The following is a 16,894-nucleotide window of genomic DNA, read 5'->3' as shown; positions in this document are numbered from 1 at the left end:
ACATGCACATCAAGGGAGGGGGAGGGGGATATGTTTTGGCACTGTTTAAGAGGTATAGATAGGTTGTTTACAGGTATTTTTATGAGGTGTTGGTCAACTGGAAAATGGGTGGGGGAAAATAACTTGTCATTATTTCTATGATTGTGCTATAATGTTAATATTTTATATAAATGCATCATCTTCTATGCACAAATGAAATTTTTAAAATGAATAAAGAATTTTTAAAAAAAGAAAGAAAACTCATCTTTTTTGAAAAATATTTAGCGAACTAATTTAAATCATCCTTAGGTTATATTATTTTTAATCTTTTGTTCACAGCATTGAACTTAATGCGGTTTATAATGTAATGTAATGTAATTCATTTCTTATATACCGCTACATCCGTTAGGTTCTAAGCGGTTTACAGAAAATATACATTAAGATTAGAAATAAGAAAGGTACTTATTATATAATGTGGGCACCTTCCCTCAAATTCAATACAAAAGCGCTAAAGATTGTGCACGCAATTGAAGAACCTAATTAGCGCCAATAATTGGCTTCTTAACAAACAATTACTGGTGTTAGTTCCAATCAATTACAAGTTATGTGCGTAAATTTGGACACAAGATCCATGCTTAAATTTTACGCGCGAGTCAAAAAGGGGGCATGGAAGTGGGCTGATCAGAGTGGTGTATTTAGAGTTTAGAAAAGCCTTCGACAGTATTAGCCCCTAAATATATAAGAGACCTTTTCTCTTTCACAACCAACAGATTCAGGAGAACCTCACATCCGAACTTTGTTTCTCCACCGGTTAGAGGTTGTAAATTTAAAAGTCATCACCAACATCTTTTCTCACATCAAGCAGCATTATGGGGTAAAGACCTGGAACAACTGCTCGTGCCTACTACTTATAGGGAATTCAGGAAATGCCTAAAAGCACATCTGCTCCTGAAATACTTAGGCAACTGACCTACACAATCTTAGTCCTCAACAAATGATCTTTAGAACTGTTATTCACTAACTCTGAACTTTGTTTATTCCACTCGATCTGTAATACCTTTTAATCATTGTAAACCGCATAGAACTTCACGGTCCTGCGGTATATAAACTGTTATTATTATTATTATTCCACACGGGCATTTACTAAACAGAGTGCCCTCAGTATGGACCCCAAAGTGACAGACTGGGTCAGGAACTGGTTGAGTGGAAGACAACAGAGGGTAGTGGCCAATGGAGATTGCTCTGAGGAAAGGGATATCACCAGAGCCTCACGGTTCGGTTCTTGGGCCTGTTCTGTTTAACATTTTTGTAACAAACAAACCAAAAAACTGCAAGTGAATGTACACGATGAAGGCAGTCTTTATTATGACAAATAAATCTTTTGAATAAAAACCTTTTACCAGGTAGGGGACCCAACATGGTCCGTGTTTCGGACTAACCTTCGTCAGGGGTCCACTTTTGATAAAGGGGAAATTTTTCAAAAGAGAAAAGAGCCTTGAACAAGTGACAATAGTTGACGCGCTGAAAAGACCGGCTCTTTTCTCTTTTGAAAAATTTCCCCTTTATCAAAAGTGGACCCCTGACGAAGGTTAGTCCGAAACACGGACCGTGTTGGGTCCCCTACCTGGTAAAAGGTTTTTATTCAAAAGATTTATTTGTCATAATAAAGACTGCCTTCATCGTGTACATTCACCTGCAGTTTTTTGGTTTGTTTGTTCTGGATTGTCTTTCACTGCAGAGAGTTGAACCCTGGTTTTTTCCTTTGTTTTGGTTTGTTGCTTAACATTTTTGTAAGCAATATTGCTGAAGGGCTGTCGGGTAAAATGTACCTTTTTGCATATGATATCAAAATCTGCAATAGAGTAGACACCCCTGATGGTGTGAATATCACGAGGAAGGACCTAGTGAAGCTTGAAGAATGGTCTGAAATTTGGCAGCTAAGATGTAATGCTAAGAAATGGAAGGCCATGCATTTGGGCTGCAAAAACGTGAGGGAATGGTACAGTTTAGGGGGTGAAGAACTTATGTGCACGATGGAAGAGCAGGACTTGGGTGTGATAGTATGTGATGATCTTAAGGTGGCCAAACAAGTTGAAAAGGTGACGGTGAAAGCTAGAAGGATGCTAGGGTGCATAGGAAGAGGTATGTCCAGTAGGAAGAAGGAGGTATTGATGCCCCTGTATAAACATAGAAACATAGAAACATAGAAGATGACGGCAGTTAAGGGCCATAGCCCATCAGATCTGCCCACTCTACTGACCCACCCCCAAGTCTACTATCCTAGGGATCCCACTCCTGGTGACAGGTTCTCTTGGCTTAACCCTCTAAGGGATCCCACATGGGCATCCCATTTGCTCTTAAATTCTTGCACGCTGTTTGCCTCGATCACCTGCACCGGGAGCTCGTTCCAAGGATCAACCACTCTCTCAGTGAAGAAATATTTCCTGGTGTCGCCATGAAATTTCCCGCCCCTGAGTTTGAGCGGATGCCCTCTTGCGGCTGAGGGTCCTCTGAGAAAGAGAATCTCATCTTCTATCTCGATACGGCCGGTAATATACTTAAACGTCTCGATCATGTCTCCTCTCTCCCTACGTTCCTCGAGTGAGTACAGCCGCAAATTTTTCAGCCTTTCCTCGTACGATAGATCCTTGAGCCCCGAGACCATCCTGGTGGCCATCCGTTGCACCGACTCTACTCTGAGCACATCTTTTCGGTAGTGTGGCCTCCAGAATTGCACACAGTATTCCAAATGAGGCTTCACCATGGTTCTGTATAATGGCATTATGACCTCATTTAGAATATCATGTACAATTTTGGAGACCACACCTTCAAAAAGATATACACAGGATTGAGTCGGTCCAGAGGAAGCCTACTAAAATGGTTTGGTCTTTGTCATAAGGCATATGGGGACAAACTTAAAGATCTCAATATGTATAATTTGGAGAAAACTGGATTTGGAGAAAAGACAGGAGAGGGGAGATATGATAGAGATGTTTAAATACCTATGTGTAATAAATGCGCATGAGTCGACTCTCTTTCATTTGAAAGGAAGCTCTGGAATGAGAGGGCATGGGATGAAGTTAAGAGGTGATAGGCTCAGGAGTAATCTAAGGAAACACTTTTTTTTACAGAAAGGGTGGTAAATGCATGTTACAGTCTTCCAGAAAAGGTGGTGGAGGCAAAGACTGTCTGAATTCAAGACAGCTTGGGGCAGGCACGTGGGATCTTAGGAAGAGGAGGAGGAGGATGGCTTCATTGACTTGTCGACCAGTACTTCCACTACACATGGTTTAAGGTTTATTAACTTATATTCCATTTATACCTAAGCGGAAAGCAGAATGACATACATAATTCTAAAATAAACCCCACACAATAACTATAAACAAATAAAAACATAAAATTTCAAATCATCTCATCCAAGCACAAATAAAACAATCTTCACTGTTTACGTTATACCTGTTTGTATGCAGGCTTCACTCCAGGCATGAGTACCCGATAGCGATCCACAAACTCCACAAAAGTGTAACGGATGGGATAACCAGCCCTTCGGATCCGAATTGTCTCCATCATCCCCGAGTATCTCAGCTGGCGGACACACAGCTCCCTATCGAATAGCTAAAGAGGAAAGACAGAGATCAGAGAGCTGGTGAAGAAACGGTGCCCCGACAACCCCCCCCCCCAAAAGGAAAACCAACATAGCTAATCAAGGAAACAGAAACCCAAACCACAACACCCTGTGTCTGATCAACTATCAGAAAGAAATCGCCAAAGGAATCAACTATATATATATATCAAAATGCAATCTAATAGAACAGAAATTTGGAATGACAAAGAAACGACTGTTTAATTAACATCTTTGAAATTAAATCAAGGGTTTAGAGCATGAGGCCACAACTTTACTGTATTCGATAAAGAGCCCAGAAAATGTACCTAACAGTAATAGAAAAGGAAAAAAAAAAAAAACCCCGATTCACTTTTATCTTCCCATCTGGTTCCTTTGCGACAATAAAGTGCTACTTAACTCATCTTTATAAACTAATTCTCTCTTCCTGTACTGCATGAAATCAGAGACAGGAAACAACTTTTTTTTTTTTTGAGCGGCTATAACTTACTCTGACCTTCTGACAACCGTAAAAGCTTCATAACAAAATAAACCCTGAAAGTTTCCATCAGCCTTTCACTTCCTGCCATTCCATTTCCTATCACAATCAACACGTTCTCGGTCTGCTGATGTCCGGTGGAGAAAACAAACACGCTGGCTTCCATTCCCTCTGACGGCCCCTAAGCTGAACGTAACACCTGTTAATTCTTAATCCATTCCTTCAGAAACAAGTTCAAACTAATTTAGGGATGGAATTAAACTGTGCTATCGTGCAATACCACAGGCCCTAAAGCATGCGACTTAATCAAATCTCGAAAGAGCAGTTCAGCCTTTGGCATTAATGCATCGGAGTTAGTTTCCACGTTTCTACATACATTGGCTCTTTATGTATAGGGCTACCAATTTGCCACTTATCTTTTAGAAGTTTCCTAGTACTGGACTTGTTTTGAAGCAGAAAAAAATCGTCCAAATGAAGCCAATGCTTAATATAGAGAAGCGGTTAAACCAGAACCGCAGCATCTTTTCAAATGTCCATGGTCATATTTCTAGGCCTAGGGTGCCTAAGAGGACTTTACGAGACCTAATTGACCAGCCTATTGACGGTCAAGTCAACCACACCTATACTCCGAACCTAACCACACCTACTTCTCAGGTGGGCATTGTTAGGCGTCGGAAGACACCTCGCTCTGAGCTCTTAACAGATCTCTTAATTGTTTATATTAGATTTATCAATTAACTTCAATGGCGCAGTCAATCCCCATGCCATTTAAGCTAATTGAAACAATTTGGGGATGTATGCGGATTTTAGTTAGGCATTGCTAAGCACCCTCGTAATGCTTCTGGTACTATTAACATCTTAAAAAGGAGAAAACCCCCTGCGAATGTCTATAAATTTCAGCGAAGGGGGTAGGAGAGACCAATTAAGTCCCAATGAACTACAGAGGTGAATAAACATTCACAAAGTGGTCTTTATTAAAAGACAAAAAAATTGTGCAGCTTAATGAAAGGGCCCCTTTGAGTGCAAGCATTTGCACCTGCCAAAAGCCGGTGTATATGCTCGCTCCCAACTGATGGCAGATAGGTGCTCAAATCCAGGTATTCTATAACTTTCTAAAAGTTTCTTTCAAGATGTTTTCAATCCCAAAGTCCAACCCACCTGCTAAGCACCAATATCTGTCTTGTCTTATTCCCTCTGTAATTCTCCCACCTGAGCACTGTGTATCGATGCTCGTTCTTGTCCAGTTTGTCTGTCTTGACTAGACTGTAAGCTCTTTTGAGCAGGGACTATCTCTACTGTGTTTTGATGTACAGCGCTACATATATCTATAGAAATTAGTAGTAGTAGCTTGGAATGTTGCTACTCTTTGGGGATTCTTCATGGAATGTTGTTACTCTTTGGGGATTCTTCTTGGAATGTTGCTACTCTTTGGAGATTCTTCATGGAATGTTGCTACTCTTTGGGGATTCTTCATGGAATGTTGTTACTCTTTGGAGATTCTTCATGGAATGTTGCTACTCTTTGGGGATTCTTCATGGAATGTTGCTACTCTTTGGAGATTCTTCATGGAATGTTGCTACTCTTTGGAGATTCTTCATGGAATGTTGCTACTCTTTGGGGATTCTTCATGGAATGTTGCTACTCTTTGGGGATTCTTCATGGAATGTTGCTACTCTTTGGGGATCTTCATGGAATGTTGCTACTCTTTGGGGATTCCAAATAACAGCAACATTCTAGAATCTCAAAGAATAATAACATTCCGGAATCCTGACTCGATACATCAGGCTCCGTCTCTGGCAGCATGCAAATCCCAACTCAAAGCCCACTTTCAATTGCAAACTCCAACCCACCTTCTCAGCACCAATATCTGTCTTATCCTTCCCTCTGTAATTCCCCCACCTGAGCACTGTGTATGGATGCACCTTCTTGTCCAGTTTGTCTGTCTTGACTAGACTGTAAGCTCTTTGGAGAAGGGACTGTCCCTTCTGTGTTCTTTTTTCAATTCAAAAGGTTTTATTCATTTTATGAGAAGTAACATATCATAATACAAAAAAATGCAATAAACTACAAAGTCATGCAAAGCATAACTAATGCACAATATGCATTGGTAGCGCTGCGTGTGTCTGATAGCGCTCTCAAAATGATTAGTAGTAGCAGTAATGCTCTAACATCCAAGCAAATTTCTGGGACTACTCTTGTCCCTCCCATGGCTCCACCCCCTTTGGAGTTGCGCAAATGCGCACTGTGAAATTTAGGGCTCCTTTTACTAAGGTGCGCTAGCGTTTTTAGCGCACGCAGGAAATTACCGCGCGCTACGCTTCTAGAACTAACGCCAGCTCAATGCTGGCGTTATGGTCTAGCGCGCAGGGCAATGTAGCGCACGCTGTTCCATGCGTTAAAGCCCTAGCACACCTTTGTAAAAGGAGCCCTTCGGCGTGCGCGTTACAGAGCAGGGCATGGGACAGATCCATACAGAACTCCTAATTACTGCCCAGTGCTTAACACTAATTATTAATTGTTAGTGCCTAATCAGCTAATTGGTTTAGGCGTGGATCTGCGATCCTTGCCCAAATAGGCGCATCCAACTTGGGCGACCTGTAAAGAATCCAGCAATTAATTAATTGTCACAGATTAAGAGCCTCCTTCATTTTATGTGGCTCACTGGAAATCAGAAATTTGGACGTTTTAGGTCCCTTTTCTAAGGGTCTCCCCTTTGTCACTATTACTATTACTATCATTGTACACTTCTCCCAACGTATTCGCGGTTTCGATTATTCACGGTTTATAGCTTGCTGGCTCCTCCCCCAAATTACATCAGCTTGCATAGAGAAATCACTGATTCCAAGCGTTTGCAGAGAAAATCACTGATTCGCAGCACTTTCGTCACCGTATTTTGCCTCTCCTTAAGAAACAGGCCAGGTCTCCCACCATGTTATTCACGGTTTCACCATATTCATGATGGTTTTTAATAGAAAACAGCGAATAACATATGAAAAAGTTATTTGCGGTATTTGTATCACAGCGAATACGGAGGGAGAAGTGTATAATTTTACTTTTGATACATGTATTATTGTTATTGTGATATTATTAATAAGTGCTCACAGGATCCTATTCTGGGTAAGCTTTTTTTTTTCTTATTTTGCACTTTTTTTTTTTTTTGCTTTCCCTTTGTGGCTTTTATACATTTTTTAAATTGGTTTCTCTACGATAAATAACAAGAGAAAGCAGATGCTTACCATGGGCTTCTTGTACTCATTGGGCTTGATGCAGCGAACAAAAAAGGGCTGGCAGACGCTGAGGGTCCTCATCAGGAGCTCCAGGGAGCGCTTGAACTGGCTGCTCAGCGTCGGAGAGCGCTTTCTGGTCTCAGCTCCCTACGAGCAGGACAACCAAACAGATCTGTTTTCAGGAAATAGAAGGATATTGACAACAATAGAGGTCGTCCTCAGTCATGGAGCAGAGGGGGCTCGTGTCACTGCCGGGTTATGTCCTCCACATCTGGAGCAGAAAGGGCTAAAGGCGCTGCGGAGGCGGTGTTGCTGGCACCGGAGTGAACTCTAGGACACTGCTTCTCAACCCAGTCCTTAAAGCACACCCAGCCAGCCGGGCTTTCAAGATCACCGACAAGGAATATGCATGCGAATCGCTCTCCTTCAGATTCCTTGTGGAGATCCTGAAAACCCGACTGGCTGGGCGGGCCCTGTGGACTGGGTTAAGAGCCGCTGCTCTAGGACAGGGGTCTCCAAAGTACGGGCCGCGATATGATTATATCCGGCCCGCGGAAGAACTGCGCGGAAATGCGCCAGTTGGACAAATTTTCCAATCAGAATCCGCAACAACAACAACCCCCCCCCCCGCGGGGTGTTGATAGATTTCAAATGCATTAATTAAAAATGTTTTCAAAATTAATGGATATTCCGTATTATGCTAATATTAATATTATTCACCACTCTATTTAATACTGAATCGTAATTGCATACTTTGTGGTATTTCTTCGTTCTTGTTCAGCCTCGATCGACAGTGTCACTTCGCGGCGTTGTAGGTAGCTCTGGCGCTGCGACTCATTTTTAAATTGAATCTGGAAGTCATTACGGCTAATTGTCCATAAGAATACTTGCAGTGGTGCAGTGTAGGGTGGGTTTTAGCGCCGGCAGCGGCGGTAACTGCTCCAACACGCGTAGGAATTCTATGAACGTCGGCGCTAAAACCCATGCTACGCATTAGAAAAGGAGGGAGTCAATTTGCAATTGCATAAATTTATATTTAAAGGTGCGTATTCACCTATTTAGATATTTGCTTGTACGGCGTTCTCGTGATTTTAATAATTCCATAATTTATTCTCGGTTTAATAAGATTTTAAAAACACAGAAACAGTTGCATCATTCACATTAATGGTTTTATTAAAATTTGTGATGAAAATATGAGAATTTGCTGGTCGTGTATGTCGTCATTAATATACGATAATTTAATCTCACATACTCTGTAATTAGTTTATAAAATTTTCTGCTTTCAATAAAACTCATATATCTAGAGTTATTTATCTTTTTTTTTTTTCACTACGGCACGCTGAAAAGTGCTGAAGAACCCAATGTGGCCCTCAGGGCGAAAAGTTTGGAGACCCCTGCTCTAGGAAAATACTCCAGGAGCAATAAGAAGCAAAGGACTGGGGTGTGTGTGTGGGAGGGGGGGGGGGCGGGGGGAATGTATGCTTTGGAGGAAGGGAGGGGCACGTCTCTGGCCAAATGATCTTTATTTGGTTTGATTTCCTGTTGGAATGCAGCGCTGCCACTGACTGCACTGTTGAAAACCACAGTGGAAGGCAAGAGGAACTATTACAAATGGAGCTTCAGAAGAGGGATTTATATTTTGTGATTCGTGAACACCCGGAAAGGAGGCACATTTCTGCATATTTGATCTGTGATTCATAGAATAGAGCAGTGTTTTCAAGTCGGTCCTGGAGTATCCACTTTGCTAGTCAGGTTTTCAGGATATCTACAATGAATAGGGATGAAAGAAATTTGCATATACACTTCCCCCTCCGAATCCGCGGATTCAGTTATTCGCAGTTTTAAACCCCAAAACCCATTTTAATTTTTCAGGCTATTTTAAGCCTCCCCCCTCCTTAAGCCTTACCTGGTAGTCTAGCGGGTTTTTGGGGCAGGAGCGATCTTCCCACGCTCCTGCCCCGTGCAGATCGCTCAGGAGAAATGGCTGCCTTGAGCTCCCGTAGTCTTTCGAGCCATTTCCTGTGAGCGATCTGCACGGGGCAGGAGCGTGGGAAGATCGCTGCTGCCCTGAAAATCCGCTAGACCACCAGGTAAGGCTTAAGAGGGGCTTACAGGGCTTAAAATAACCGTGGGGAAGCAGGGTTTAGGGGCAGAACTGGTCTGAATATTATTCGCGGTTTTTTTATATTTGCGGGCCGGCTCTGCCCCTAACCCCGTAGATACGGAGGGAGAACTCTATATTTCCTTGGGGAAGAAACAAGACAGTTCAAACCCTATTGAAGTAGCGGAAATGGAAAAAGGAGGAATGAATTTGATAGACATTTTGGAAAACTCATTAGAAGTAATAACTGAAAGATCTACTCTCATAGTGACATTTTCCTTGGAGTTTCATAGAGATTTAATCATTCAAACTTACTTTAAGACATATGAATGATACTGTATTTTTCAGCTTGACAATTCAAGTGTTCCCAGATATATCTCAAGTGACAAAGACGAGAAGAAAATACTTTTTTGTCAAGCTTTGGGTGCATCTTTTGTTTTGAAATTTCCTGCAAAATCCAGTATTTCACTAGAGGGGAACATTTTTCTATTTTTTTAACCAAAGCAATTGTTGGAATTTGTTGCGGGCAAGGAGGGGAGTGATGATTGGTCCAATAGCGTCATCAGCAGTCCAATGAACCAGTGAGGGGGGGGGGGGGGGGGGGTTCTCTTTGTCTTCCTAAGCTGTCCTTAAGATTTACATATATTTCTTCATTTGTTATTTTCTGTTCTTGTATCATTCCAATTTATGCACTAAATAATTTATCATTATGTGCTATATAGTTTATATAGAAATAAACTCCATCAAATATCCCCTACAACTCAACCTAAAACTGCTGGGAATAATGATAGACAAAGGCTGCACCATGCAACTTCAAAACAGCAAAATGGTTCAGAAGGCATTCGCAACCATGCGCAACTTAAGACAAGTCCGAAAATACTTCAACAACGAACAAGTCAAACTCATAGTACAAGCGCTAATCCTAGGACTCCTGGACTACTGTAACATACTTTACCTGTCATGCCCCGCCAACAAGCTAAAACAATTACAAACAGTCCAAAAAGACTAATATACTCACTGAAAAAAACACTACCACATTACCTTAGCTTTCCAAGACTCCCAGTGGCTCCCAGTACAAGCATGCATACAACACAAATTCTACTGCACCTCTATTCAAAGCCCTAAATCAGGGGTGTCCAACCTTTTGGCTTCCCGGGGCCGCGCAAACACTGCAAGACAGAGGAGGGAGCCGGCAAGACGGTAAACACACGGGGGCAGCAGAGGAAAACACTGCATTGCCCTCGACCTGAGCCACACAAAATACTTCACAGGGCCGCATGTTGGACACCCCTGCCCTAAATGGAATTGGACCAAGCTATCTCAACAACTGCCTAATCAGGAAAAACACATCCAGACCAAGGAGAACTCAAGCACACTTTACCCACCCCCCAAACAAAGGCATGCAAAGCAAAAAAATATAGGGCGGTCTACTAGCCACCAGAGCAGCAAGACTAGACCACCACCTCTCAAATCTGCTGACCACGACGCCCAACTACAAAACATTCAGGAAAGAACTGAAAACCATACTATTCAAGAAATTTGTCAAATGATCCAACCAAACCGTATCGACCCTTCCCAGATCCCCACGCATACTATAGCTATCAACCTTGTAATCTCCATGGGAATGCCCAGGTTAATTTCTTGTTGTAAACCGCCTAGAACTGAAAGGTATTGGCGGGATAGAAGACATCAATGTCATGTAATAGTGGAATTCTTTATTTCTAATCTGTATTTAAGCAATATTTACTTGTTTAAAATTTGAAATTTGAATAAATAAAAAAAAAAAAAAGAAAAGAAATTTGCATATAATGGAGGCAGCGGATGCAAACTAATCTCATGCCTATTCATTGTGGATATCCTGAAAACCTGACTGGCAAGGTGGGTACTCCAGGTCCGGCTTGAGAGACGCTGGAATAGAGAACCAGATGGGGGCCATGCCCAGCCACGTGGAGAAGATGATGTTATAATCAAGACAGGGTTCCCCAACATGAAAAAAGAAAAGGGGATCTTTAATATAGCACAGTTAAAAATCCGCAGTTAGCGTGCATTAGCTGCCAACATTACCATGTGATAACTGTGGGGTCCTTTCACTAAGGTGCACTAACTGATTTAGCGCACCTTAATAAAAGGACCCCTGTATTAACTATTGGGGGCGTGGTCCAGCATCTGCCAATAGAATTAACACAGAGACTGCATTGCGTAGAACAGGGATGCACTTAGGGCTCCTTTTATTAAGCCGCGCTAGCGGGGTTAACGAGCGCGACTTTTCATCACGCGCTAACCCCCGCGCTGGCCTAAAAAACTACCGCCTGCTCAAGAGGAGGCGGTAGCGGCTAGCGCGGCCGGCGGTCTAGTGCGTGGTATTACGCGCGTTAAACCGCTAGCGTGCCTTTGTAAAAGGAGCCCTTAGCGCCAGCTACTGAAACAGAATTAAGTGATCTGTGTTTGCTGCTGCGGGACCAGCGCATGGTACGTTACCGTATGCTAGCTGCAAAGTGCAGCACTTGCTCACTCCCTACCCCAGCTGTTCCCATCCCAGTCCTCGGGACACACTAACCCCCTCTTCTATTAAACTGCGCTAGCAGTTCTTAGCGCAGAGAGTTGCACTGAATAGCCCGTGCTGCTCCCGACGCTCATAGGAACTCTATGAGCGTTGGGAGCAGCGCAGGCCATTCAGCGTGGCTCCCCGCCCTAGAAACTGGTAGCACAGTTTAATAGAAGAGGCCCTAAGTCCCATCATATTTTTAGAATATCCTCGAGTACTCGTGAGTTAGATTTGCATGCAACTAAACTAAAGCTTAACTTTATATACCGGGTCATCAATCGAAGAAAGCTCGACTCGGTTTACAGCAGTTAGATAGGACGAAGAAAAGTTTACAATGATTAAATAAAAACTAGAGAAGGTAATAGCAAAGTTTCGAAGAGATTAGTTTTCAAAATGTTTGGCGAAAAGTTTTTAGAGATTTGCGGAAGAATTGGAACGAACTGGGGTTCCTCAGAATTAAGGGGAGTTCATTCCATAGTTGAGAAAGTTTGAAAGCCAGAGATTGACTGAAGATCTTAACTCCTTTAATTCCTTTTCTGGAGGGAAGGGAGAGTTTGAATTGTTGGCTGCCTCTTGCAAAGGAAAATCTGTGAGCATTCCATAATAAGGGAATGAGGGGAATAAAAATGCCATGTAAAATTTTGAAAGAGATGCAGGCACATTTGAATTGAATTCTAAGAAACCGGGAGCCAATGAAGACTCTGGAGCAAAGGGGTCACATGGTCAAATTTATTTTTTCCAAAGATCAGCTTCGCAGCAGTATTCTGGATTAATTGTAATCTTTGGAGACAGATCTTTGCGATGCCAAGATAGATGGCGTTGCAGTAATCTAGTTGAGATAGTATGATTGATTGGACCAAGACAGAAAAATGTCGATGATGAAAAAGATGTCTAACCTTCCTCAGCACTCAGACTCAGAGTAGTGGAAAGGTCCAAAATAAAAAAGACTGGTGAACTCAAGAAATCACACTCAATTCTTTATTTCTTCAATAGACCATATATAAAGAATTCTGTGTGATATCTTGAGTTCACCAGTCTTTTTTTTTTTTGGACCTTTCCACTACTCTGAGTCTGAGGGTTGTGTTTGTGGATTTGACTCTCCTGTGTTATTCTAACCTTCCTCAGCAACTGAGGCTGTGCATGCAAATATATCTCATGCATATTCATAGCGGTTTGTTGAGCCTGTTGCGGTCGCGTGTGAAGGGCCCGATGTGGCTGTAACAGTCTTGAGAGTGCACAAGATTAAAGTGAAAGGTAATGGGAGCCTTTACCAGTCACAGCGCCTGAAGGCGCTAGATAGCGAAACACAGTTCTGTGTCAGGCTTGACTGTTCACGATTCATTGAATTAGCTCCGTATCATGTGGATTGAAGTTTGATACAGAAAACTCGTTACAATACTGGACAGACAAGAACATTGAGGTAAGAACTTTGATATCAAATTAGTTTTTAAGTGGCAAGTGGTGAACATTCATAAAGCTATTTAAGTGTTTTGCATATCACGTTATGTATTGATTGTATAAAGTGTTATGAGAAATAAATGCTTTGATAAGAGTATTCATATCAGCTGATAGCTTTAGATGTGATGCATATTCATTGAGGATATTCTGAAAACCTGATGGGAACTGGCCGCAACCCCTTTTTCATGCTTTGCGCTTCAGAAGTCATTCTATCAGTGAGCACCTCCTTTTAAGTGCCCTGGTGCCAGACTATGCTATAACAGAGGGAGCTACTAACTCGTTTACTAAGGAATCTAAGTCTACAAACTTAAGGGCTCTATTTAAACTAAACTAAACCTTAAGTTTGTATACCGCATCATCTCCATAAAGATAGAGCTCAACACGATTTACAGGTAATTCAATAAATGAGGGAAGGACATAATAAGAAATTAGAGGTTATGAAGAGGATAGCTAGCTTTACGTTTTGGAGAAAAGCCAGGTTTTCAGATGCTTTCGGAATAATTTGAATGAGCCTAGGTTCAGCAGTGGGGCAGGGAGGTTGTTCCAAAGCTCAGTGAATTTGAAGAAAAGGGATTTCCCTAATTTACCTGCGTACATGACGCCTTTTAATGAGGGGAAAGATAGTTTGAGTTTGTGGGCGGATCTGGTATTGTTAGGTCTCAAAGAATTACAGGATAGTGGAATTAGGGGAGGAAGAATGCCATGTAGGTACATTTAAAGTGAATCCTAGAAATGACCGGAAGCCAGTGAAGTTTTGCCAGAGCTGCCAGTGAGGGGGGGGGGGGGGGGAGTGCTGGCAGGGAATGTGTTGATTGCCTACAGGACGTGCTTCTCACCATGAGAGGTACAGTCAGGCGGTGCCACTTCTCCTCCCCAGCATCTCGCGGCACGCCTCAAATCTCAGGAGGCACACAGTTTGCGATACACTGCAGCAGAGCATGGAAAATAGGTAAAGACTCACCATTTTTCCACTCTCATCTGCGTATTTTTATATTATGATTTAATTATAAGAAACAATTCTTGCGTACTAACCAGGCTACTCAGAGAAAGTGGCCAAGCCATACTGGACCAGAAGGAGTGATGACCACAAGTCCCACAAGCCATACGTAGGAGAGGGTCCTGCTTCCCACAAATTGCAGCTAAAGTACATCATTTAGGGGACCTTATCATTGGCGTAGTGAGGGTGAGAGGCACCTGGGTCAGTGGCGCCTCTCCCCCACCCTCTTCTCCGTCCCCCCAGTCTGCTCCTTCCCTTCCCCCCCCCCCGTACCTCTTTAATGTTCCCGGGGGGGAGTAGCCACCCCAACCTGTTGACTGCACCAGTGTCGGCTCTTTCTCTGACTTCACTTCCTAGGTGTGGGTCCAGGAAGTGACATCAGAGGAAGAGCGACGCAAGCTTGAGCAGCAGGTTGAGGGTTGATGCTCACGCTGGGAACGTTAATGAGGTACGGCGGGAGGGGCATGCCCATGCAGGGGGGGGGGGGCGGAGAAGGAGCGTGGGAGCCAGAGAGGAGGACAGGTGACGGGGATCATGAGCAGATTGGAGAAGGTTATCGTGCCCACACCTGAAATACTGCATCCAACACTGGTCACCGTACATGAAAAAGGACATAGTACTACTCGAAAGGGTCCAGAGAAGAGCGACTATGATGGTTAAGGGGCTAGAGGAGTTGTCGTACAGTGAGAGATTAGAGAAATTGGGCCTCTTCTCCCTCGAACAAAGGAGATTGAGAGGGGACATGATCGAAACATTCAAGGTACTGAAGGGAATAGACTTAGTAGATAAGAACAGGTTGTTCATCCTCTCCAAGGTAGAGAGAACGAGAAGGCACTCTCTAAAGTTAAAAGGAGACAGATTTCGTACAAACGTAAGGAAGTTCTTCTTCACCCAGAGAGTGGTAGAAAACTGGAACACTCTTCTGGAGTCTGTCATAGGGGAAAACACCCTCCAGGGATTCAAGACAAAGTAGATAAAGACAGGTTGTTCACCCTCTCCAAGGTAGAGAGAATGAGAGGGCACTCTCTAAAGTTGAAAGGGGATCGATTCCGTACAAATGTAAGGAAGTTCTTCTTCACCCAGAGAGTGGTAGAAAACTGGAACGCTCTTCTGGAGGCTATTATAGGGGGAAACACCCTCCAGGGATTCAAGACAAAGTTAGACAAGTTCCTGCTAAACTGGAACGTATGCATGTAAGGTTAGACTCAAATAGGGCTCTGGTCTTTGACCTAAGGGCCACTGCGGGAACAGACTGCTGGGTACGATGGACCACTTGTCTGACCCAGCAGCGGCAATTCTTATGTTCTTATGTTCTAAGGTAAGTGGACTTATAGGTAGTCAGGTAGGTAAACTTTGTTACTGTTTGAGTAAGAAAAGGGAGACGGATACCCTAGGAACTGGTCCAAAATAGAGAATGACATGGGGACAAATTTGTCCCCATCCCCGCAGAACTCAATTTCCCCGTCCCCGCAAGTTTTGTTGCTGTCCCATTCCTGTAAGCTCTGCCTTAACCACACAAGCCTCAAACACTTATGATTTTAAAGTGTTCGAGGTTTGTATAGATGAGGACGGAGCTTAGGCATTGGTGGAATGAGGCATTATGACATCACAATCTGAGCTCTAGAATGTTGCTACTTAGGATTTTAAAGTGTTTGAGGCTTGTGCAGATGAGGACGGAGCTTAGGCATTGGTGGAATGAGGCATTATGACATCACAGTCTGAGCTCTAGAATGTTGCTACTTAAGATTTTAAAGGGTTTGAGGCTTGTGCAGATGAGGACGGAGCTTAGGCATTGGTGGAATGAGGCATTATGACATCACAATCTGAGCTCTAGAATGTTGCTACTTAGGATTTTAAAGTGTTTGAGGCTTGTGCAGATGAGGACGGAGCTTAGGCATTGGTGGAATGAGGCATTATGGCATCACAATCTGAGCTCTAGAATGTTGCTACTTATAAGAACATAAGAATTGCCGCTGCTGGGTCAGACCTGTGGTCCATCTGATGGCCCCCAGGTCAAAGACCAGTGCTCTAAATGAGTCCAGCCTCACCTGCGTACATCCCAGTTTAGCAGGAACTTGTCCAGCTTAGTCTTGAAACCCTGGAATGATGCATTATGACATCACAATCTGAGCTCTTGAATGTTGCTACTTAGGATTTTAAAGTGTTTGAGGCTTGTGCAGATGAGGACGGAGCTTAGGCATTGGTGGAATGAGGCATTATGACATCACACTCTGAGCCCTAGAATGTTGCTACTTGCGATTATATAATGTTTGAGGCTTGTGCAGATGAGGACGGAGCTTAGGCATTGGTGGAATGAGGCATTATGATATCATAATCTGAGCTCTAGAACAGTGTTCTTCAACCACCGGTCCATGGACCAGTGCCAATCCACAGAAATTTCCTGCCGGTCCACAGGGCCAGCATGTGCATCAGGCCCAAAACAGTGTTTTTCAACCGCTGGTCCACAGTGCAATCAATGCGGCGTTA

General features: G+C 43.1%; 1 protein-coding gene across 4 annotated transcripts in view; it reads right to left on the bottom strand.

Moving 5' to 3' along the window:
* MYO7A (myosin VIIA) overlaps window positions 1-16,894 on the bottom strand; it is a 274,560-nt gene that overhangs the window by 148,096 nt on the left and 109,570 nt on the right. For all 4 annotated transcript variants that reach the window (XM_033948255.1, XM_033948254.1, XM_033948252.1 and 1 more), the window contains 2 exons: window positions 7,316-7,453; window positions 3,436-3,594 (listed from right to left, as the gene is read on the bottom strand). In XM_033948255.1, the coding sequence (XP_033804146.1) occupies window positions 3,436-3,594; window positions 7,316-7,453 (297 nt within the window). The remainder of the gene's footprint in view (window positions 1-3,435; window positions 3,595-7,315; window positions 7,454-16,894) is intronic.

This window comes from Geotrypetes seraphini, chromosome 6, assembly GCF_902459505.1.
Source record: "Geotrypetes seraphini chromosome 6, aGeoSer1.1, whole genome shotgun sequence".
NCBI classification, from domain to species: Eukaryota; Metazoa; Chordata; class Amphibia; order Gymnophiona; family Dermophiidae; genus Geotrypetes; species Geotrypetes seraphini.
The sequence above is the reverse complement of the archived record's forward strand: the minus strand, read 5'-3'. Positions and strand labels throughout refer to the sequence as shown.